The 25686-nt window shown below is 42.7% G+C and overlaps 1 protein-coding gene across 2 annotated transcripts in view; it reads left to right on the top strand.

Annotated features, from left to right (window-relative positions):
- The window catches only part of spns2 (SPNS lysolipid transporter 2, sphingosine-1-phosphate), a 70196-nt gene that overhangs the window by 30074 nt on the left and 14436 nt on the right, over positions 1 to 25686 (top strand). For both annotated transcript variants that reach the window (XM_071901306.2, XM_071901314.2), the window contains exons 3-10: positions 9935 to 10071; positions 14527 to 14678; positions 17497 to 17563; positions 20235 to 20377; positions 21191 to 21343; positions 21800 to 21989; positions 24616 to 24681; positions 25321 to 25419. In XM_071901306.2, the coding sequence (XP_071757407.1) occupies positions 9935 to 10071; positions 14527 to 14678; positions 17497 to 17563; positions 20235 to 20377; positions 21191 to 21343; positions 21800 to 21989; positions 24616 to 24681; positions 25321 to 25419 (1007 nt within the window). The remainder of the gene's footprint in view (positions 1 to 9934; positions 10072 to 14526; positions 14679 to 17496; positions 17564 to 20234; positions 20378 to 21190; positions 21344 to 21799; positions 21990 to 24615; positions 24682 to 25320; positions 25420 to 25686) is intronic.

Raw genomic sequence — 25686 nt, 5'->3', positions numbered from 1 at the left:
AGTTTACTCTTCATACAACACCTCCGGTCGCAGCAAGCAGATAACCTTGGTAGTGGCGGAAAGGGCAGAGACACAGAGGTAGAGGAGAGTCAACAGAAACTGAAGAGGGAAGTTGTATTTATGGAAGCGGCGTGTTTGCGAGGCGATGAACGCCGGCACACAGACACACACACCTCGTCCACGGCGGGCAGGTCAAAGTGACACCGTGCGCTGCTGTAAATGAGTGACAACGCCTAGCCTGCAGACATGTACAGACCTGCAGTTAGGATGTGGTTCTCCTGTTCCTCTAATTCAGTCTCTGGCAGCTGAGGGACATTTGAATTCCTCAGACTGCGGTCCTTCGGTCACACCGTCTGTCCTGACTGTCAGGTTTCACAGCTGCAAGACCAGCGCTGCCTTCATGTGCCGTCGGAAATTCCCTAATTATGAGGGAGTGAGAGCGTGTAAGCATGCTAATAACGATGGTAATGATGTAATTTATTACTATATGCTACTGTTTGGCATGCCATGTAAATAACTAGTATTGCTGGATGTTTCTATTTCCCCTGTTTGTTTAACATGTAGTTCTCAGGCATTTTTGTTTTTAATAAATTAAGACATCAATTTAATTACATGCCTGACATGGATTTTCTCCTCTATCAGCCACCAAAAAATGTTTTACTTTTGTTATCATTTCCAACCAAAAGCACTTGAATGCATGACAAGTCGTATTTATGACTTCTGATCTTGGAAGTAAGGAGCTTACGAGGAGCACCTGAAGGCAGCATGATGCTACACTTATACACTTATGTATAAGCCTGTCTCTCTGTCTCTGTCTGTCTGCATTCATAGGGGATTAAGCCGCAATGTATTTTAATACCTTTCAACATCCTCATACCCACTTATTCAAACACTGTTAACCACATTCAAGAGACGTTTGAATTATCCCATCGTGGTCAGGAAATAAACATTGTTGTCATAATCAGACAAGCGCCTCGAGACCTTTTTTTTTTTTTGATAAAGTTTTATATGAAAAATAGATCAAACGGGCCGCTGTGCATTTGGTATCCCACAGCCGGATGCGGAGCCTCACAGGTGCTCTCTTCAGTGGAAACTACTGTTTCATAGGGAAATGTATCTGTACAGGCTCAGTGAATATCAATCACGCACGCACACACACATACAAAACATACGTGCGCCTGCAGCTCCTCCTGATGCTCTATTCACAGTGGAATTGAATCATAGGGGGTGAGTCATCCCAAGAGGTATTGTTCTGCTGGCCAATCAAAGCCAGAGCTGGATGTCCGGTGTTTCTAGTCTCCTCCTGGGGGTGGCATGTGGAGGAGAAGTGTGTGTGTGTGTGTGTGTGTGTGTGTGTGTGTGTGTGTGTGTGGGAGGGGGGTCACTGGGTCTGCCAGTGGGGGTGGACAGCTTTCTCTGTTACATCTAAGTTCAATTATATTCCCTTTCTAAGCTCAGTTACTTCAACCCTTGACGGACTTGATTCTGCTGCTGTCTAGTTACTATTTAAGACTATGGTTGCATGACTCTGCAGGCCAATCAATGGGCTGCTCAGTAAAACTCTCTTGACTACATCTTTGTCTCTACTCTGCACAGTTATTTCTTCTGGGCTTCACCGCCACACAGCAAGCTGTTGACAGGCTGTACTGTACCTGTCTATACACAGGTGTTTAGATCAACTCAAGTGCTTTATTCAAGTATGGTGCTTGTGCTTTTTCCATTTAATGAAGCTTCATACTTCACTAAACCACCAAAAAAGACCAACCAATTTACCTTAATGTAGATGATAGCGCTTCAAAGATGGAACGTTGTGGATTGCTGAAATACAAAGACATTACATTGAGTGTGCACTTGTACTTTCAATACTTACAGTACTATAAGTTAAATAGCAAATGTCTGTACACTTTGACCGAAGCAGAATATTGAGTTGAGGGATTTTAAGACCCATTCACATCTAGAATGATAACTATAACTAACTATAACTATAAAAAGGTTTAAATTGTTCTCAGTAAATAAAATGTCTGTGCTCCCACTACAACGATAACTATAAAAACATCCCAAAGGATAACTATAACTATATTTTTGATTCGATCTCAGAATGATTTTTTGGATGCCAGAGACAACGCTAAAATATTTTCAACTGATCAAATTATAGTTCTAAGAAAGAAGAATTTGTTAGCTCGCTGCAGTAATGCTTAATTTGCTACAGGGGAACAGATACCATTGTAGTGTGAATGCCTGAGTCACAATGTATTGTTATAGTTTATAGTTATCTTTATAGTAATTGTTCTACATGTGAATGGGCCACTACCCTTTTCCGAAAACTAGTCTATCAGGGTATTTCTGCTTTTACTTAAAGAAGTTGCGAGTACATTTCCAGAAAGAATTAACCAGCGGACATTCACAGCATGATTCACCTGTCTCTAGCACCACAATGACTATACAGCAATGTTGTTGTTGTGTCCATGTTTAGACTTCTCACACCACCTTTGTCATCCCATGGAATGTCCCAAGACTGTGATAATTGATGTAATTCGCACCCTGAGAAATATGCCCAGCATCTCATTCGGAATTTGAGGAACATTAGAACAGGTTTTGCACTTCCACCTCAAGCAGAACTAAGACTGAAATTGAAACACAAAGGTGTATCGCAGTATTCAGTGTGGGAAGATGTGAGTCCATTCACTGGAGTGGTGTTATCTATTCTGTCAGAAGTACACAGAGAATTCAAGAGTACAAGCGAGACTTTGAGAGTTTTTTTTTTTAACAAATGCTTTGAGCATCTCTAACACCAGCAGCAGAGAGAATGAGAATGAAGCAGATATGCAAGAGTAATGATTAAGTCATCTACTCTATAGAGGCTTTAAGATACAAGACCACTTCTAGCAGACTGCCCTGAAAGGCATCTCCGCAGCGAGACGAGTCAACATTAATGAATGACCTCGATGGTTCAAACAGCTCCGCAAGGTTACAGTGAGTCGTCTCCATATTCACCGCATGGCTTTGTGCCGCATCATTATGAGCACACGCAATAATTTAGTCACAAATGTCCTTGCCATTAATTAACAGGCCATTCTGAGTGCAGTCATGCTTTCTTCTGGTACTGGAGAAAGCTTCGGCCTCTAGTGTTGGAATTGCCAATTACCCTCGGTCTAAGAGGAGGGAGTTGGTTTAATGAGAGAAACAAAAGATAGAAATCTGTGTTTGTTAAGCTAGTAGTAGGGAATATGTTACATAAGCCTAATGATAAAGCCAGGCTGCCGGGCAGCGCAGATACAGCTATTGTTTTGAGCTGTTTTCTAGTGTACTGTTGAGTCACATCCCTCAGAGATTGATGTCTATGTAATGCCTCCATTGTCACTGGCAGCTATCACAAATGCACACCATGTACAATGAACATCAACAATCTGGACCCGATGTGGAACTTGTCATTCTGATGGGCCTCAGTAATTACCGAGCATTCATTTGTCTTGTCTGATGAGGGAAAGATTCATTTCTCGAGGAATGTCTGTTACCCCGACAAAAAGTTCTGTTGTATTGTCTGCAACCTTGAAACGTCGCACTTTTGTAAAATACATTTAAGGCATACTACACATTTTCTCACTGCAGTGATGCGTATGAAAATGTTCTCCATTTACATAGAGGCATCTCACCTAATCCTTTGCCAAATATTAAATTCTTACTAGCAGACAGTGGTGTTGGACAGAAAGTGGAGCTCCTTAGAGGAAGGCAGTTCTGCCGCGCCACTGAAAATGTGGGTTGAATGGGCTGGCCTGTTTAAAAAGTCGGTCGCTGACCAACAAAGTCAAAGCTGGGCATTGTCCTATAAAAACTTTTCTTCCCCTTTGGCCTGCAGCGTAAACATCCACAGGATAAATCTACGGTACGAAGGAGGTCCTGTCCAGACATCAGCTCCTCACTGTTGATCTTAGGGCTTTTCCTGCTGCATGTTTGTTATATATGCACTTTATTTTTTTTTATGACAGATTGTCATCTTTGGTGTTGGGCCAGAGCTTATCTCTACTGGGGCTGTAAAAATCACACAGAAATGTGGCCTCATGTGGCTCATGTGGAAAAGTGGCTCCACGGCATAAACAAGAACAAACAGAGAGACAATGGTGGTCAGCTTAGGAATGTGACTAGTGAGGACAGGCAAGATTTGGTGCATGTTTCAGGCTTAAGATCCATTTACTGTATGCCAATCAAACCTCCCATTCATTCTGCTTCTGTCTGACTTACTGCGGAAGAGGCAATTAAGGTCTAGGGCTTGATTCAGACTGGGCAGAATGACACATGTCTGCAGATTGACATATGCACTTTGAGCTCTTCCTATTCAGACATATTCAGTGCCCATACTGAGAGCTTTGGGTGTGCCTTTGAGTCTGTGAAGATTAATTCTTCATCAAGGTTTGTTTGTCCTTCCCATTGTGATGATGGAATGTCTGGTCATGGATTACTGTAAGCTCAATTTAGTTTCTTGCCATTGAGTCCATTCCTGTTAGTCTTGCATACCTGTAACACCTCTAACCACCTACATGTTATGTAGTTGTGGAGATCATGGTGAAGCCAATTTGAATATTATTAATCATAAGAAAATATTCTTACCAAACATAACTTAGGTCTATATAGCCTATTACTGTAAGCTGCATGCAGAACATTCTGACAGGCTACTGTTGTTGTATGTACTGTATACTGTAATGATGCCTTTTCACATTTTTCAGGTTTTAAATGTGATCCCACTACTTGAAAACTTAACCGAATGAAGTTTGTGAAGATCCGTTTATTTTTAAGAAAAACATATCTATCAAAATAAGTTGCACCAGGAGGAGGAAGTCATCGTTTGTTTCCAAGCATGACAGATTTCTTTATTTGAGCCTTTGTGTGAAAGCTGACAGGTCTTCACTTTGTGGCCATCAGTGAGAGTGAGAGGGGAACAGTGGGCTTGTTTTAAAGACAGTCTTTATAGTGACAGAGCATTTCCCTTATCCTGGGAGCAGATGAGCCTGCATAAAGGTTACATGTGATATCAGTGTGCATCCGGTCTCAGTGGCAGCATATATTACAGTTTTTCTTAATCGCTTAATCACATTTTCTGGAACATTGTCAACATTCAAGCAAGTGCTAAGCCCACAACAGTTTATACTGTGTAGCACAGCACTATATTTCACCTGCAAAAGCCCCTAACTCACTCAAAATGTTTAACTTCTGTTTTAAAAATAAATAAATCAGCAGAATACAATCAGCATCACCAAAAGGAAAGTTCCCTTTATTATTGCTTTGCCAAGACAGACAAAATGCTAACTATTAGCATCAATATGAAAGTTTGTTCCTTTACCTCATACCATATTGATAAAATAGCCGACTGTAAAATACTGTCAAATTCTATGTAGCTGACCGCATAGTTTTGCTGTCAAAGATTATGCCACAAAAACACAAAATTACTGTAAAGACAATATATATTCAAAGGTTTCCCATTGTGTACCAAAAAAATGCAAGTGTACATTACAAGTATAGTGAATTTACTGTAACACATATATTACAGTTTATGTAATATATGTATGTCAGTTTATTGAGTGTTGGTTGTACTATTTTGCATGTAGGGTTTGCACAGTGAACATACAGAAATGCATGTGAGAGCGATAGAATTCAACAGACAAACAATGTAATCCATTCTGTTCAGAGGACTTGATTGAATATTGGGGCAATTGTAGACAATTGTATTTACAGGTTTGGACAGATGTGCTTCACATTTGTATTTTGTGTGAAAGCAATGAGAAATGATATAGTGCTGTGAGCAAATGAGTTAGTGGTGTGGGGTATTTTACACATTGTTGTGAGAGGATACAGTAGATAGTCATTTTAGGATCTTCTGTTTAGTGGTATGTCTTCTGTGTACCATCTATGTCAATATGTACAGTGTAACACTGAATTAATTACACCAATTACAACCACAAGAAATTCCTCTATATTTAATGTTTTTCGGAAATTAATTTTGATGTGCTTAGTATGAGGAGAACCACGTTTCTCCTGTGAAAATGCATATTATAAATTTTATTGCCTTTTAATTACCTCTTTTTATATTCTTTAAAAGAGGCAAAGGTTTTTTGTAACTCTCAACAAGATTTTTATTTTTTTTAAGTTTATCCTATTGTGGATCCATACACTTGTGTCATTCATCACTAAGGCCAAAGGGAATTGGGGTTGGTGGTGAGGACTCTGCAGGGAGATTAGCAGGAATGTAAGTTACAAATGAGAGAAAAGACAGCCTTACTGAAACTAACTCACCCTGATTCTGTGGAAGGGTGTGTCTGTTTCTGCTAAAAATAAACAGCCTGACAACACTTCCTATACATCTTGTCAAATAGACAAAGCATCCATCGGTAACTCAGTGACGCAGTAATTCATCATCACATCATTCTGTTATGGTTAACACCTCAAAGCATCTTCTTTAGAACATATTTGTAGGTGATAGTCACTGTACTCTTGTTCTATGGAGGGTTGGTCAGTTGACAGGTGAACATTGGATCTAACTGAATACTCTTATTACACTGTATAGACCAGATCTGTGTGCGTTTTCAGTGTATTGCAATTTAAAATGGTAATTGGCATCTTTTAACATCAGTGTGCTGATGTTTTGTAAGAAGTCTTGTACTGAAGGTCTTGGCTTTTTACCCTTAATATCTTCTCCTCTGTTTACACTGAGGCTGAACTCAAAACACGCAGGGAGTTAAACCACTGTCACAAACGCTAGCATTAAATAACATATACCCTAGCTCAAAACAGAGCAAAGTTAATGACCAGCAAGGTTAACACTGAATAAATCAAGACTTGACTTCATTCCCATGTGCTGACACTGCAAAGAGGTGATAATGAGCCTTCAGAAAATGGCATAGTTCATTTACAAATCACAAAATTACATGAAGCAAGACACACAGGGAGTTGCCGATGTGCGGTCCTGGTAATGACCTAAAACAGGCTGGTTAATGATGTGAGGACGCGTCTTTTAGACAAGCTGCTAAACAGTGGCTGTCGGCTCTGTGAAACTAATGATCTCTGCCCCCTGGCTTTAAAAACCCATGTGGAACCGGCTGGTGGTGGGAGATTGTGGACCTCTCCCTCATCTTATCTACAGCATGCACTGCAGAGCACCCTTCTCTGTGTGTGTGTGTGTGTGTGTGTGTGTGTGTGTGTGTGTGTATATGTGTGTGTGTGTGTGTTTAAGGGTCTCTCCAGCAGTGCCGTGGCCGCAGGGTGGATGGGTGAAGCTCTTCAGAGAGCTGGACCTGCATGGAGCCGTCATCAGAGTCATTTAACATTACACAATAGACCTGCAGCACACAGCCACATAAATACTAATGATGGAGGCTGCAGAGAGAGAGAGGGAGGAGGAGGGGAATGCAGGCAAAAAGAGGGGGAGACAGAAAAGGAGAGAGAGATAGAGAGAGAGAGAGAGAGAGAGAGAGAGGGAATGGAAAAACAAAGGTAGAGACAAGGGAGAGACTCATAAGGTGTGATGATGAACACATAAAGTCATCTCAAGCTTTGTGGCCAGTCATGATTTGATTGTCACATTTACTGCCCATTAAAGCACACAAATAATGGTGGAGATTAGATTTCGATTAGCACAGACATTCGATTTAGATTAGATTTCACTTTGTCTTAAAATGGGATTTTTTTCAACAACCTCTTCCGCTGTTGTCAGTGTAGAAAATGAGCCAATGGCGGTGACTTCCCATAATTTAGCAGCCGCAGCATTTCAGAATTGATTAATATCAAGACGTGGGAATTATTGGCAGCAAACCAGGCAACATTTCTCCACTACTTTGCCTTTCGTAGGCTACTGTGCATATACAGTACAATAGTGTAATGTTGGAGTTTTTAATGCATTCATTGTAAGCTAGCCATATTGTCATTAAGTCATTATCTTTTCAGATGAAGAATGGCATTGGTTCTTCTTTTCTTTTATTCTTTCTGTAATTCCCAACCAAAGAGCAGCTTCTTAAGTATGAGTACTTATTTTCTTCTGAACTTCTCTGATGGAAACCTTTGTTGCTTCCCATGTTCTTTTTGTGTATGCTGCTGCTTTTTGCAGGCTATGCCCTTGTTTCAATGCTGAGTCCTTTTCCAACAAAAAACGCACTGATGGTTTGAAGGGTTACTGTCAAATATTATACATGACAGACTTAATTACCTGCCTAGAGTCATTTAATTTGAATTGCTGCAATGTTATAATGTAATGTGATTACTTTCACGTCATTTTTGGGTTACTCTTCCCCCCAAAATCTGTAGAACGTAAGGTTAAATGGGCAATTTCACCTGATAACCAAATGACCTTGTCTGCATGTACAATTATTCCTTTTTTCTGTAACACATCAACACTTCCTGACCCTGTATGTTGGCTACTACAGCAGTAAACTGAGGTCATTGGTTTGTCCCTTACCAGCTGTATGACAGTGATGCTGTATGGTCCACGTCTTATATAACATCCCCCTCTCTCTCCTCCTCCATCTCCTCTCCTCCCCTCCTCCACTGTATGTTTATGCTGATGATGTGTCAAAACACTCCAGCCGGCCTCCCTTGCTGCCTTCACTGCTGTCAAGAGTAACATCTCTGCCCTTTCTCTGCAAAACTCTGTTTGAGAGCATTAAAAATTCAGGCCTGTTTGGGTTTGTCCTCCTCATAAATATTGACTCAAAGCCCTGACGACGAGGCGTAGTTGTCCAGCCGGCAGTGGGGCAATTAGGGAAACACGTTTTAAACCACTTGTGTTTCTTGCACTGAGGCGTAAGTTCAGTTGCAAGAAATTAAGATGAAGGAATTATTTATGGCCAGACAGCAGCCGCGCTCCTCTCCCTGGAATAAGGTGGATGAGAATCAGAGCGGCATCAGTCACAGGGTGTGATTTAATGGGCCGACGGTGGAGATTTATCTCCATTCTGCTTTTGATTTGGTCTATTTAATTGTAACTCCCGCAGCGATACATTTCGCTCCCACATATTCTGTTCTCATTTAAAAAATAGGAATTTTGTCCCCGGCATCTGTTTCAGTTTGATCTCACTTGATTATTTTTCGTAACCGAAACCCCAATGGTGTTATGACCATGTTAAGCCCCAACATGCTTTTTTATTCACTGCATTTGACAACCTTTTTTTTACTCACATACAAGAAAAAACTGGTTGCATATACTGTACTGCATTGCTTATTAATTAAAAAGACTGGGATGAATTTTAAGCAGAGGAGGCTACCGGGTGCAGTTCATACAGTATAAGGTTGTGGTTTAATTAATTAAAGAAAGTGATTCCTGGTGAGTGATGTTAGAAGCCAATAGATGGCTATTAGTGTTGTAGAAACACTGTCTCTGTCTCTGCCCCTTGTCTCTCTCTCTCTCTCTCTCTCTCTCTCTCTCTCTGTCTCTCTCTCTCTCTCTCTCTCTCTCTGTCTCTCTCTCTCTCTCTTTCTCTCTCTCTGTCGCTCTCTCTCTCTGTCTCTCTCTCTCTGTGTCTCTCTAGAGCTATTTGGCTGCATGTCAAACCTACATTTATACAAAACCTTCTTTCTTCACAAATTGCTCCCTTTACATCCCACATCGTCATTCCTAATAGCATTGCCCAGTGCTGTGTCATCTTTATTTAATATTCCTGTGCCAGGTTTCATGTAATGTGTAGGTAAGGTGTAATGGAATCCTAATTGGTAGGAGTTGAGCAGAGGCGTCCTCTGGCAGTCCTTCACTGTGGCTGGCTGGTATCACACAGTTGATCTGGACAGGATTAATAAGTGGACCTGCAACCTGAAATATTTGGCTCAAGGATCTTTGCAGCAACGTTGAATGCAATAACACACTATCGATGTAATACAAATACTGCTAAAGATATTTCACTATCAGTATTTTCTGTATCGTATTTACTGTTTTGTCCTTTCTTCTTGTCTCCCCCAGTCTTCATCTGCAGCTTCATGGTGGCAGCTCCCATCTTCGGTTACCTGGGCGACCGCTTCAACAGAAAGGTCATCCTGAGCTGTGGCATTTTCTTCTGGTCCATTGTTACTCTGTGTAGCTCCTTCATCAGTAAAGAGGTACGGCAGCACTCTGAAGGGAACTGTACAACAATTGCGGCGCAAATGCTTTTACTTCATACACTGATTCAAATGTTATTCTATTAGCCAGTCTTGCCTTTGATCTGGTCCACATTGACGGGCTAATTATTCTGTTATGATCTGGATATGCTTGATATTAAGGCTAGTGAAATGAAATGACATGCTCATTAAGCCAGAAACCCAGATTGCCTTTGTAGACATTCTTTATGTCTCCCTCCCTCTCTCTCTCTTTTCTCTCTCTTCTCTCTCTCTCTCTCTGGCTACCAGCCAATCAACTAATGAAGGCCCATGCCTCAGAGTTGTCTCAATTACAATGCACTAGAAGATAAGACTGTGTCGTTTTACTGCCCCTTGACAAGTGGATTTAGATTTGATATCTCTAAAAGCCTGTGTGTGGTGGGCGGTGTCGGAGGCATTAAACAATAGCATTCTTCTTGGTGGCGTTGAGGTCGGGGTGGGTATCCCACTGAGATTTACCATCACATTAAAAGCCTCTGTGTGTGTGTGTGGGTGGGTTTTGAAGTGACTGGGCAGACCCCTTCTCGCCATCTTGATGAACAGTCATAATAAAATCAAACAAATCGACAATTTCAAGTCAGTTGCTGACAGCAGGGGATATATGGCATTAAAAGCCTAGCCAGTGAAATATTCGCAGCACGCGGCCTGTGTGCAGCGCAGGATCACGGCGTCCCGCAGTGTTTTGTCTCCGGTGAGTAAGTCTGGGCTCTTGGAGGGGGATGACAGCTTAGGGATGTGTGTTGCTGGACTCAGGAGGGCGTCCTCTGACTAAATGCCCGGTGGACTCTTCTGCTAGGAGACAAGATGGCAGCCATTTGCCTAAGCAGGGAACACATTCGGGCTGCTTGTGCTGACGTTAAGGGCCAGCAGCATGCGTCGGCCTTCTCCTTCTGACAAACGCCACAAAGGCTAATGTTGCCGAGGCCTTGAGGAGGGTCGTCAGCAGCCACAGTGCTCTCCCTCCGACTTTAATTCCACCCTCAAGAGACTGGCCCTGAGTCTGCCAATCAAATAAATGGATGTCTCTTATATAACAGCTCTACAGCGCAGTCGCCATGAGACATGAAAGACATGGCATGTAATGAAATGTTAATAACCACTTACAACTGCGTCCTATCATTATGCATTTGCGGCACTCTGGGGCATTTTGGAAGGATTTGCAGCAGATATGCCATTCACGTCTTACGTAACAGAAAATTGTCCAGCTATTGTCATAAAGTGGGATTGTATCGTTTTTTGCTGTGTGCCCACAACAATGTCCCTACAGTGTTTGTAAATTATCATCAGAAAAAAAGATCACGTCTAGATGATTTGAGATTTGAAACAAATTAGTGGCAGATGTGTTTCTATTTGATTAGTAAACAGGAAAGGTAAATTCTCTGTATTGCTTCTGTCTGTGAGCCAAAACACTAAATGTCTTGGCGTGCAACAAACTACACTTCTTTGAAAATATGCACATATTTTAGCTGTTCTTTTTTTGCACAAACTTAATCTCTATTTATCATTTTATCAAATGGAAAGTGAGACTTCTTTCATTTAGTTTTATCTCATAGATATAAATTGGTGAGAAGAATTCAAGGATAAGCACCACTGTGCTATTACAGTTGATGATTGTCATCTCTGTAATTGTGACAGTTATCTCTAAAATTGACCTTACAGTTGAACAAAATGTTTTTTTCTTCAAGATTTTTGATCAAACTGTCTGTTGAGTTATTTTCAAGCCAACAATATAAATGCTAAAAATATACAGTATATGTCCTGATTTTTTCTTCAATTGTCATTGAATTCCATCACCTCCCCCAACCTCAACCTGTGGCAATACCCGCCTCTCTTCCCACACCCAAATTGACACTGAGGCAATGTATGGGGAAATGGGGTAATGTAGGAAATCACTAACTGATGCAGAAGTAGATGAGGCAGGTTGGGGCAAAGTGGATACACCAAAAAAGTAAACTACAACACTTGGGAGTTTCCTTTAAATACAACATGGAAATAGGTTCAAAACATCTTAAAAACCAAAATTTCTGAAACCTCCTTATCTTCTTCTATCTTTTCATACTCTTCAATCTTCTTTTCCAGTTGCTAAACCTCTAAGTTCTTTTTTTGGCGCTTTCCTGGCGTGGCTGCTTGGAGCTATATCTCTTTTGGTTGTTGTCACTGCTACTGGCAGGTCTGGTGACCACACACACGAAAACAGCTACCATCAAGACTCCACTAAACGAGGGGCCATCAAGAGAAGAAAATAGACTTGCCATAATTCATTCAAAACAACAGACAAGCGCAAAGATATGCTACAGTCACAGTTGTAATCCATCATAAACACACAGCAGCAAATATAATCCAAAACCAAAAACAGTTTAGGGCAACTGTAAACACATATCATTTAAAACAACATGGGAGAATACCACAGTGTAGACAGTTCTGGGAATAAGCCTCCCCGGTGTCACATTGTATCATGGCTGGTGGGGTGTGTGTGTGTGTCGCTGGCTCTCCGGAGGGTGTTTGATGGCTGTGTGTGTGTGTGTGACCCCTGACATGACGGCCCATCCAGCAGCCTGAGGCCTGGAGTGACAGCTGAGGGCTGAGCTCAGCCCAGGGGTCACGGTCTCTGCTCCTTAATTAATCTCTTTTCAAAGCTGACAAGCCCAACAGGGTGTAATCTTATCACACACACACACACATACACACACGAAAATTGTTGGATGACCCACAATGTGCAGATATATGATTAAGGTAGAAATAGATAATATATATAATGTAGGGATAAAAAGCTCACAAGGGAGCAATATATTAATCGACCCAAATTCTTCTATGCCACCATCAATGGATATGACTGCATGGCCACATTATAAAGTTGTACTCATAGACACGCAACCAGTCTTACTGATGGGACGAACAGACGGCACGCGAACAAACGGCCAATATTTGCGATTCACTTTGATCCCCGTGTGTAGGAGCACCAGATTTCTCCGCAGCTCCAAAAGCAGACATAGAAGTCTGCATCCAGTGAGCGGTGGTTGCCATAGAAACAGTTAACAATCCAGCTGCCTACATGCGTGCCCCCCACCGGCTGGCATGCGCCTGTAAAATACACTTTTTTGTTTTCATCATTTTATTCATCTGTTTATTAAGAATGATGTGAATATGCCATGGTCATTTCATAAATACTGTTAAACACGAGCAGATTCTCCTCCATGTTGATGTGATGCTATTTCACAACATGATGAAGAGAAATCTTATTGGTCGATCAAGATAACTTCCACCAATTGGCTGGAACATGTGTGACCACCTACCAAAAGTTGAACAGATTTCAACTCTGGTGAAACTCGCACCAGCGCGGCAATTTGACGCCTAGGCAGAGCTTCAAAATACCACTATTCCAGCCACGTATTGTCTCTTTGGCCCATAATTTGTGTTGTGTGGGAAAGAGTGATTACCACTCTGTGATTATGGTCTGTCTTCCCGATTCTTCCCACTACAAAATAAAGTTTAGGACTCACATTTCACTCAGCCTATCGTATTTCTAATATGAACTCCATTGTCATGCATGTGTTAGGCCAATAAAACTGAAGCAACTCACTGGAATACTCAGGAGAACCAAGAGAGGAAATTTGTTTTTCAGCAGTAATAAAGGTCTTGAGTTGCAAAACAAGGCAAATTCACTCTGATTGGAAGAAACCAATGGAAGGAGAGAGGACACATAGATTTGCAGAGCTTCTTTTTTCTGCGACTTAGACTGTAATTTATACCACACTTTTACTGTAAGCTTCACATGGTAGGGTAAGAAACTGATATGTCATATATGTATGGACTAGAACTTTCCAAACGTGACCATTTCAATGTCCAGCCTCCCACATCCATAACATCATTGCTCAGCCCTGCATGTCCCCCTCTGTAGGGTGAAGCTGATTGGTTCCTTAGCTGGTAGATGTATAGGAAGAAGTGCATCTGCAGCCTCCTTGCTTCTTCCCAAGTTGACACAGCTCATAGCTTGCTGTCCTGAAGTCGCCCCCCCAGCACCTTCTTATTGTTATGGCACCTAATGCCTTGACAGCACTGGTGACTTTTCAACCTGCAGTGAGCACATTCTGCTGCTGAATCTGTACTCTGTGTAAGGAACTCTTGGGAGTTGAAAGCCTGTAATTATATCTCGTATGTGCTTTGTAAGCCTGATTGGAACGGCAATATAGACATATTTATGGACCTGCTGCTGAGTAAGCGTTCTAAGGACTAAATGTAGTGTAGAAAATCCAAGCTGTGCCTTGCTCTAATGGCAGACTCATAATGAAACACTGGGTAGGAAGAGAAGAAGAAGAAAAATCACCTTTGGGTTTCTTGCAGAATGTTTCATGCTGGTCTTGATAACACAACGTATCTCCTCTCTCTCTCTGTTTCTCTCTCTCTCTCTCTCTGCAGTACTACTGGCTGTTTGTGCTCTCCAGAGGACTGGTGGGCATCGGTGAGTCCAGCTACTCCTCCATCTCTCCCACCATCATAGGAGACCTGTTCACCAATAACAGCCGGACCATGATGCTCTCTGTCTTCTACCTGGCCATCCCCCTGGGAAGGTAGGTGGCAGACCCTGTACTCTTAAAACAGACACTGGGAAACAACAAGATATACATTCTGCCTTGATGCTGATGTTCATTATAGTTTGGTGATGATATTAAATGTGATGATCATTTCATCCCATCCAGCCTGTATTTTAAATGCTGCATCTGACCTTCAGTAAACCTGAATGCATTTAGGATAAAGTAATCAGGAGAATTAGCATTAGTAATGGAATTTATCCTCACATAGAGAAGGTCAGACTGGCTTCTATCGGCCCATTATGGTCTTTGTATTTGTAAGCAGAGAGACAAAGAACGCAGGCACTCTCCAGAAAGAAAAAGGACAACTTACAATTGCCAGTGGAAAGCTTCAAGGAGGGTGGGAGGCTTTTTGGAGATGCGGAGTGGGAGTGTGGGAGTTGGAGGTATTATTAAGCTCAAATCTCCAGCCTTTTCAGTTCATTCAATCAGAAAAAGGGCCACAGGGAGAAAACAAACAAAGCCAAGTAATAAAAGATGAATGCGCCGGTGGATACGGCGCGGGAGCCACTTGAGGTTTATCGTTATATACAGTGCTTAACAGCATCTGCCTGGGCTGCGGCATGCTGCACTGCTCTCCAGCTCACACATGCAGAATCACATAGAGACAGACAGTTATCAAGGAGATGCTAAGTGAAGGGGAAATCTGCTGCAACCTCTCCAACAGTTAACATTAGCTTTAAATTAATGTAATTACAGTATGTCACTTTACTTCAGCTTGTAGTTACATAGCGAAAATAGAGTGCTGAATGGTTATATAACTGTTTTTAATGGAACAGCAACAACACATGGTGAGAAATTCAATATTACAATTTACAATTTCCCATTTGGCAGACGCTTTTATCCAAAGTGACGTACACATGAGATTTTAATACAACACAAGCAAGGATCTAGTCAGGAGAGAACAATGAGAGTAAGTGCCATATTAGACAAACATACAGACAGTTCACTAATTGTGCCAGCTTTATTAATGCAGACTGTTGGACAAATAGGGAGGGAGGGAAAGAAAAATAAAAGCTGCCCTCGGAGGGACTGTGGTATGATCAGGCAACATGTTTGGGTCACAGTAAACTGCCCAGCAACACAGACAATAGAAGGTGAAAGAGTGGGCCTCAGTAAAGTGCAGTCAAACATCCTATCCACTCTCCCGCTTGTTTGTCTTTACTGAGGCTGTTATGACCGTTTCCAGGAAATGACCTCAGGAATGAGGCTGGGTTCACAGGAAATGGATTCTCCTGCTCTCTTCCCCCCCACCCGTGATTTTCAGACTTGGCCCATGGACCGGCCCCTGTGCGTCCCCGGTGTTTGAAGTGACCATATTTTTCATGCTTGAGTTTTATTGTTGGTGTTGAACTTTCCAAACACTCCCTGGGTGGACTCTGATAAGATTAGCTGTTAGTCACTCACTGGAAATATCATATGCTGTCTGAGCCCGTTATACTATGCTGTTATTTTTGGAGCACTAATCAGCTACATGGAAGCACAACGGTAGACTGTTTCCCCCTTTCCTCTGAGTGTGTGGATGTGCGTGTGTGTGTGTGTGTGTGTAAAACCAGTTAAACGTGTCTTGGCCTTTTAGTAGCCAATGCTGATAAGAACCCATTGTAAGTTCCTGTTGGTGACGTTTGATCATCAATCTATTGCTCCAATCTGCTATTCTAATGGAAAACAGCATCTCCTGCGGCCAAAGGCGCTGTACGTGCAGACAAACAGGTTCAAGGAGCTCAGAGAAATCAGGAATTGGGCTTGGCATGTATTGATGGTAGCAAAAGGCCAATTTAAGTGAAGGGGCTTAAGGAATTATGGGAACAACCTACATTCACTGTGTTTTCTGGCAGGGGAATAACATAAATTCATGCAATTCTGAAGATGTAGTTGTGTTTTTGTCTTTATCGGTGGTTCTTGGGCTTATCATGATCACCAACTAGAGTTCATAGTTTATCCACCGTTTTATTTAAGATAATGCCCACATCTGAAACTGCCAATCAAAGCACCTCTGCCCCTCATACCTGCAATTTCCCATCTAAATCCTCTTTGTCCTTTGAATGCTGATGCTATCTAGCAGCGCAGGCTTAACACAGCATAGAGACAATTTTATCGCATCCGATCTGATCTACAAACATTTCCCTCAAAGCGGTTCGCTGTTATTTCCTACTGAACACCCTATAATTCAGGTAAAATGCAGTGACATTAAATTACTGCATAACAACCCACAGCCTTTGGCCAGACCACCATGTTAATGTTAGGTTATTTTGCGTGTTTTGACTGCGTATTCACATGCACACAAATCACACACCCGCAAAATAGACCAGCTAACAGAGTAAGTGGCTACCGGTGCTTTGATCAGTAACAGTGTCATATGCTCTCAAGGGCCCAAACACACTCAGCATAGCTTTTATCAAACTATAAACAGGATGTGTGTAGCACAGGCTGAAGGTGAAGTGTTGGACATGACACTGAGTCACTGAATTCACAGGGTAAAAAATATATACATGTCAGTGCTCAGTGGAAGGAGCAGAAAGGTGGGAAATGAGTGGCAGGAGGCACAAAAGAGAGAGAACTCAGCAAGAGAGAATGGCAGCAACACTAGCAACAACAACACACACACACACACACACACACACAGACACACACAAACACACACAGGCACAGAGTTCTCTAGATGTCAATGTAGGAAGGTTAGAGTAATGGATAAAAAATTTTCAATTGCTAATACACTGTCTCCCTCTCTCTCTCACTCTCTCTATCTCTATCTCTCTCTCTCTCTCTCTCTCTCTCTCTCTCTCTCTCTCTCCAGTGGGTTAGGTTACATCCTGGGCTCCAGTGCCAAGGAGGCTGCAGGAGACTGGCACTGGGCACTGAGGGTAAGAGCGTCATCGTTATTATCCCTCACCATCACACACAAACACACACACACACACACACACACAAAGACAGATGAGCACCCCCCCCACTTGCGGGGTGAGGGGTCAGCGGTAGCGCCGAGGGACACACATGGCCGAGCAGGCGGGCCGAGCCGTGACACTGCTGGGAAGTGACAGAGGAGAGGCAGCTAAAGGCGACACAACCCTCACACACACATCATCATCATCAGCATCCGCTTACCCCCAGGCCCGCTCCAGAGTCCTTTCCAAAAATGTTAAATATGATGACAAAAATCCCCTTTAACATCAACCTCACTCGAAACCATCCAGTATGTGCTCAGACTAATCTCTAAAAAGACGCATGCTACAGCGGTGCGATTCTGCAGCAAAGGAAAGTGGATTTCTATTAAAGTTCAAGACTGATAGCAGCTTTTTCTTTCTCAGTTTCTGAAAACACATTTATCTTCCATTACACTTCGCCCCTGGAGGTCGTCTCCGCTGAAGTAGGATCAATGTCAGCCTCAGTGAATAACAAGGTCTCCGTGCTTCCTCAACCTGCTTACAGTGTCTTAGAGGACTCGGGTCTCTTTGCGGGGCAGTGATGGAGAAGGGGGGGGTGGGGGGCGGGGTTTGAATTTGACCTGGCACAAAGACACACTTGTTACCACATATTGGCTCACAATACGCCCCCGATGGAGCTCCAAGAGCATTAAACTGGATCCCTTTTAATCAAAGGCTCATTTCAGCTCCCTGGGGAAATTAATCTGGAGAAATTTACTGAAATTTTCGAACCCTAATGGAGCAAAAATTCCTTACTGGACTGTTTCCTGCTGTGGCACACTTGTGCGTACTCAAGGGCACATGTGTTGTTAAATCAGGTACATAAATCACTGTTGTCATGGAACTATATTTTTTACTGTTACCACCATTGAAACACTGGGCCTCCACTGAGTAAATTAAAAAAACAGTTAGACAGCTAAGTGAACTGGTCTATAAGGCATACCAGTAGTATACCAGTAGTAACAGGGAAGGCCTCAGACCAATGAAAGCCCTAACAGGAGTTCCTGACTGCGGGGTCTGCCTTTAAAGTCCTTGTCACTGAAAACAAGTTATGACCTGCCTGTTCTTACTGAAATTTTAAAAGAGGACATTCAACATCCTCCCAGCGCGCCGCGGTGGAAGGGATTCCTGGACATGACAGTGCGCTGGGCTTGAGGAAACGGGAAGTTCATTTCTCGGTGTCTTGGTGGGGCATATCAGGAAAACAAAGAGTGGGGCTTTTTGTTCCACAGCGGTCACAATGACATTCCAATAAAACAATCCCAAAGCGCAGAAGGGCCAATTAATCACCGGTGTGGCACGCAGAGGAAAACAAATACCAAGACATGAAATGGTTTCTCGGCGGCAGTATCCTGCTTTAAGGAAAAAACACTTTGCAGCGTTTTCCGTTTGTTTTTGCCCAGACGTGTTCTAGCTACCTTCCTCGCTTAGGGGAGAGGTGGAGGGTGAGAGAGAGTAGGGGAGATACGTAGAAATGCGGAGTCAGAATGGGCAGCAGTAGATTTGTTTGATCGCTAGCCCTCTATACAGGAAGTATAGTCTAATGGGACCTGTGTGAGTCAGGGTCAAAGGTCACAGACTCACACAGCATTTCATTGACTAATTATGGAGGGAGTTCAGGGTGAAAAGCAGAACGTGTGAAAAACAAATTTTAAAATGTTTATTGTCCTTTTCACTGAGAGGAGCTCTATATTTTCCATTAAGTTGCCTCTCAGCGGATGCTTTGATAAGATGTAGATCCAATTAAGTTGTTCCACACTAACTTAGAAGATTGTAGTGAAAATAATGACACAACATAGGAAAGGAAATTGCCCATGTTAGTGTAATCTTCACACCTCTGGGTGCAAACTGCTGTGAGCCACATTATGAGCCATGTTATGAGCCACATCAGCCACAGAATTACTCCCTCAGCAAAAGAACATTACACATACCATAATCATCTAATAATCAAACACACACATGCACACATACAGACACACACATTTCGTAGTGCATTAGCTGGCTGCTTATGCATATAAATAGGGTTTCATAAGTCACAAAATAATATATTAAGATGAATTTCACCTGACAGATGAAATTGGTTTTGCTTTTGTGAGCAATTTGTTTTACTGAAACAAATCCTCTCCCACACATCCCCCACTGCCTTTGTCTTTCTCTCCTACACACACACACACACACACACACACACACTCACACACACAAACATGCTCCGGCATATCCCATAAAAGATGATAAAGGAGATAATAGCAGATGGGCAACAATGCGGTTTCTTGCTGCTGTGGTACAGAATTCATACAAAGGACTGAGCTCTCAAAGCCCAAACACTCTTAGAGTCGTACATGCTTACTGTTTACACAGACACACACACACACACACACAGTAAAGCGAGGCAATGTTCTTAGCTTTAGACGGCTTGTACAGGACATCAAGCGTATCGGCAAACACAGTGGCCACCCATTCAGACTGTGAACACACTGTCCCTTCTTTATCCTGCATCGTACATCCGATGTCGCCCCACCAACCCACTCCGAGGCTTACTGACACCTAACGCCATGACAGTGTGATGTATTCATGTGACCCGCACCCTCATAGAGCTGTGATGTTCCTGTAGGTGTCCCCAGTTTTAGGGATAACCGCGGGGACTCTGATCCTGCTGTTCGTGCCTGAGCCCAAGAGAGGCAGCGCTGACCAGCTGGGAGGACGCATCAAGACCCGCACCTCCTGGTTCTGTGACATGAAGGCTCTCGCCAAGAAGTAAGGCCTCTGCTTAGCTTCAAGGAATACACTGAGTTTTGGGGAGATTGTTACCTGTTAAGTGATGAGAATATAGACACTAAAATCATCCATGTGTCCCTGGTAGATTTTTGGCTCCGGTACTTAAGCGACTAGCAGTATCTAAAGTAAGAAGACTGGGTAATAATAAGTTCTTGGTTTTTATTATATGGCTTGTAGATTCACAAATTTTACAAATGAAACTCAAAATAGCTGATGTAGCCAGGTTTATTTTTGGAATTATTTCAGGTGAGCAACCATGAATTCATCTGCTGCACAGTGATTTTTAACTGCACACAGTCTCCCATCGCCCACAATGTTAACTTGCTATGGAAACAGGGAAAGTAGTCCAGAGTAGTTCAAATTAAGTTGTTTTGTATCATGTTCTGTGTAAAGTTCTACCAATTTTCCTACAGAAAACCATCACACTATTTAGCATTTTCTCACTTTTAAGATAATTGATAGTTTCCTACTATCACTCAACATAGTGTTTGCTAAAGTGTTAGCATGGAGCACCGTAGCCAATGATCTACTGGGGACACATGGATGATTTTAGTGTCTCTGTTCTCATCACTTGACAGGTAAGCTCCCCAAAACTAGGTACCTTGGTATATCTGTTAATAATTGTTATCTGATGGGTTTTGGAAAGAGAGTGAGGGAGCAAGGGAAATGTTTGAGATTGTATAACGGATAACAGTAGTGTGTTTATGTTTTTCTTTTGTATGCCAAGATAAACATCTGACGTGTGCGGTTGTGGTTGTGTGTGTGTGTGTGTGTGTGTTTCTTCCTGGCTAGTCGGAGCTATGTGTTCTCCTCCCTGGCGTCTGCGGCGGTATCCTTTGCTACCGGTGCTTTTGGCATGTGGATCCCCCTCTACCTGTTCAGAGCCCAGGTGGTGCAGAAGACGGCGGAGGCCTGCACTAAAGAGATTTGTAGCAGCAAAGACAGGTGAGAGGTTAATGACTAAACCCAGGCTTTGAAGTCACTTCTGCTTCTGTTAGGCTGATGTCATTTGAAACCTTGTAAAAGAGAAAGATACCTGCGTCCTTTGTTGTTTAATCAGCGATGTCTCAGCCAAAACCGGGCTTTATCAGGTATGCTGTACACTCATGTGAAGGAAGAAGGGGTGCAACAAATAACTATAATTCATATAACCTCACAATTAGTGATGTAGTGGTAAATAAAAAGACCTCCAAACAATCACCAATATCAAAATGCAAACAACCTCGAATATAAACAAGAATCAGTTTATTTTTCAGAAAAGCATTAATTTGATACTAGTTATATACTAGATATATACTACAAATTCATCTCATAAAGCCTAGAATGGTAGGTAAATTGGGTTTAGGTGGGATAAATAAATGGAATAACATTATTTCCCCTCTTCTCTGCTGTCCTGTCTAGTCTGATCTTCGGGGCGATCACCTGTGTGACGGGCCTGTTAGGGGTGGTGATCGGTGCTGCCACCACACGCCTCTGCCGCCAGAGGACAGAGCGAGCCGACCCGCTGGTGTGCGCTGTCAGCATGCTGGGCTCGGCCATCTTCATCTGCCTCATCTTTGTTGTGGCCAAGAAGAGCATCATAGGAGCTTATGTAAGGGCGACACCCAAAACTTTGTCCTACCTCTCATACTGTGTGTCTGCTGTGAAGGTTCAGCCTGGCAGACATAGAAGCTTCATCAAACATTGAAGGGAGACTTGTTCAGGAGCTGTAATTGTCAAGTCCACTTTTGCTTCTCTGCTGCCAAGAAGCCACACAGGTCCCCAATAAAAAAGGTCTCTCCGACAGAGAGCGATATTAGTATGTTAATTATGGATTAGCCTTGGGGGCTCAGCATTAAAAGGGAAAGCCTGTTAACTCATTTAACAAGAGAGGGCCTAGTAAAAGCTCACCAGGGCGGGGTAAATGTTTGCATCAGGAGTAGAGGGGGAAGTGGAGTCTTCACCTGACTGCCCCAAGGCAGCAAGTGGGTCTTGCACCTAATAATGAATAGTCTTAGTTGCAGGTTAGATTGAGATGCCCTCAGGAGGTTTATACCTTGGTTTATACCATCTCAGGCCAAAAGGAAAGGGTTTCAGGCAAATGTGTGGGGGTGTTTGCGTGTCTAATTGCCATGTAAAGCAGGAAAGGGTGCAACTTTAACAATCACTGCCCTGGAACAATGCACTGCGGCTTTTTGGACTCGCCAGTCACGCATTTCACAGTCTTATCAGAGACAAAGGAGTAGGAACTGACTTTCAGCAAGTTGGCCAATAATAATGTGGCGAAGCTGGAAGTGACGGAAAATATTTCCCATGCTTGTAACAGAACATAACAAACAGGCTCCTATGTCCTAAATATGTGACCCTGGCTGCCCTTGGAAAGTCTGGCCTCTGACTTCATGGAGGACTACTGCTGCTTCAATGAGCAATGAACTCAATGAACTACAGAGCTTCTCTGAAGGAGTTACATTATATCTGATCTGTGTCTGAGAAGTTAATCTTGTTTGTGTGATTGGAACATTAATGAAGCAATAAGCCACAACAGTAAGGAGGCAATGACTGCTTCTATAAAGCATTGCAATGAATAAAGAATGCAAATGTTCAATAAATCTTTCTTTTTTAATCAATAATGATTAAATAATAACATAATTAATTAAATTTTAATCTTCTGCCAAAGCAATATACTGTAGTTCTTGAGCAGCAGGTTACTAAGTGATACATAATTACTTTTTTTTTATTTATTTATTTATTTTTTTCTCCTGATACCGCATTAATATTTAAATGAACTGTTATGCGGTCAAAGGTGCACGTTTATCAGGTGTTTTACAGCGGCTTCACACATGACTCAGCCAATCAGAACTGAGGACCGGAAGTATCCGTATTAATTACATAATTACAGATCTGTCCAACTAGATTTTATACTGTCGCTGTGTGACGGAGTGAGCTTTATCTTGTGCTGTTGCACTTGGCTGCTCAAGTGACACCTGCTTTCTATCTTTGTATACGTTAGGAAGGATAATGGTGGAGGGGATTGATGTTCTTAAATGTTTTATATCACAGTTTACTAGGGATTTACTGCAAGATCTGAGAGCAGCTGCATACAAGAAAAATGTATTTTGCTGTAAAAATATATATATATAACAATAACAATCATACTTGGTGAAACAGGGCACCATTTCAAACACTGCGGTTTCACTTATTCACACTGCCAGATAAACTGTACTCACTCATGTACTGTACAATATTAAATCATCTTACAGTACATTGGCTGTTGTAAGTGATCAACTCAGGTTTCATGGCAAAGCACTGACAGATGTGTTATATTATACAGCGTGACGTGGCTGTAACGCTCGGTGCTGCTCTGTCTGGGCCGATTGACCCTCCGCAGCTGTCGCCTCCTCAACACACAGCTAATCTGAGGGAAGGTTGGGCTTCTCCCTTTTAGGAGGCAATGTGTCGGTCACGGTGTCTGGTTCGCAGCTCTCAGGACAGACCCGTCTACATCTCCGCTGTCAGGCAGCTCCTGTGGCCCTCTGTAGGCCTGGCAGACTGGCGTAGGGGTTATTCCCCAGTCAGGAAACACGCATTCACCGGCAGTGTGAAAACCGTGCCAGACCCGACCGGCCAATAGAGATACATGAGATTCCATTGCAACCAAATCCCTTTGGGTCTGTTATTGAAAGTGGCCAAATAGCCCCGCCAGCTGCTACCAGCCCTTGTTTGAGGTTCGGATGTTAAGAGCCTATGTGTACATACGCTGAATGTCAACCCCACTTCGTTATCTGATATTTTCATTTTCCTGTTACGACCTTAAGACTTCTGATTCAAGAAAATGATTATTCATACTGGATGTGGGAAATGGTTAATTAAGTTATTGCAACTGGATCCAAATTTAGGAAGTGTTAAAATGCCTCCACATCTAATTTATGTGTTTGACAAGGCTTAGAATAGACAGTCCTTATCATCCTGTGCTGTTTTTCAGCTCTTAGGCTAAATACTCAATGGGACCAAAATGAAGGCCTGTACATCCCTGTGTAATTGGGCCACAGCATAATAACAGGTTTCCAAACCACAGCAACCAAAGCTCTTTTATTCAACAGTGGATTCCCACAGACGGTAGCAATATCTGCAACACTAAAACACCCGTTGGCTTCATGTGTTGTTACCAACTGTCTGTGCAGTGAAAATTGGCTGATCCTAATTAGTGCTAAATGTGTAATCTCTTCTTCTTTATTTAGGTCTGCATCTTCATAGGAGAAACGCTGCTGTTCCTGAACTGGGCCATCACAGCAGACATTTTAATGGTACGTACTGAGAACCTATACTTATCCACTGGGTCACTGGAAACTTCTGCAACGCACTGAAACAAACGGCGGTCATCCCCTTAGATGCAGCCTCTTATTTTGAGTTATGAAATGTGTGAGTGTGCAGGGACCTTGTATAGTTCGGGTGGGGTTGATAATTACCCCTTTGACCGAGATTGATTCATTCACCACTCATGGAAATAAAAGGAGGGAGGCCCCCTTTTTTTTTTTTTTTTTTTTTTTTAAAGAGGCCTATATGTTTTTGTATCCCAAAGCGAAAAGAGACGGCAGTTCTGTGCGTGCGTGTGCCAAATGAAATGAGACTTCCTGCAAAGTGGGATCTGCCAGTTAGTTTGGAGACTGTGGTGAGTGTGCAGAGACAGGGACAGACCGCTACAGTGGGCTGGAGAGACGGCAGTGGCTCCCGCTCTGACATTTTTACTGTGACTGACAGGCATGAATGCCCGCCTGGGGTGTCCTGACCCAATGAGGTGGGCTCTGCGTGCATAATTGAAGACTCCAGGAGTTGTTTTATTATGGATGAGTGACTCTTTCTACCTCTTTCTACTCATCACCCTACATGATCTCATGTATTTTTCACCCTCTCTCTCTCTCTCTTCTCTCCCGATCTCTCTGCAGTTTGTCGTTATCCCCACGCGGAGAGCTACGGCCGTCGCCTTTCAGAGCTTCACCTCTCATCTCCTAGGTGACGCAGGAAGCCCGTACCTGATCGGCTTGGTAAGACTTTACAAGAAACAGCACTGCTTGGTTGGTCAAAGTGTATAAAGGGGAATGGGAATATGTGTAAGATTCACCCCAGGTTATAAATCCCAGCTGAAATGTATCGGGAGGTAGCTGTGAACGTCCCATTCACACACACACGACGCACCCAGAAACCGATTCTGTTCGCTCTTTAAGTGGGCCAGTGCAAATTGAGGTACAGGAGGAGCTTTTAGCACAGGTCTCAGGAGGGCTAGTGAACAGACTTGTGATTTCACCTCTCCT

Source organism: Centroberyx gerrardi, chromosome 11, assembly GCF_048128805.1.
Source record: "Centroberyx gerrardi isolate f3 chromosome 11, fCenGer3.hap1.cur.20231027, whole genome shotgun sequence".
Classification (NCBI taxonomy): domain Eukaryota; kingdom Metazoa; phylum Chordata; class Actinopteri; order Beryciformes; family Berycidae; genus Centroberyx; species Centroberyx gerrardi.
This window is presented reverse-complemented; position numbering and strand designations above follow the sequence as displayed.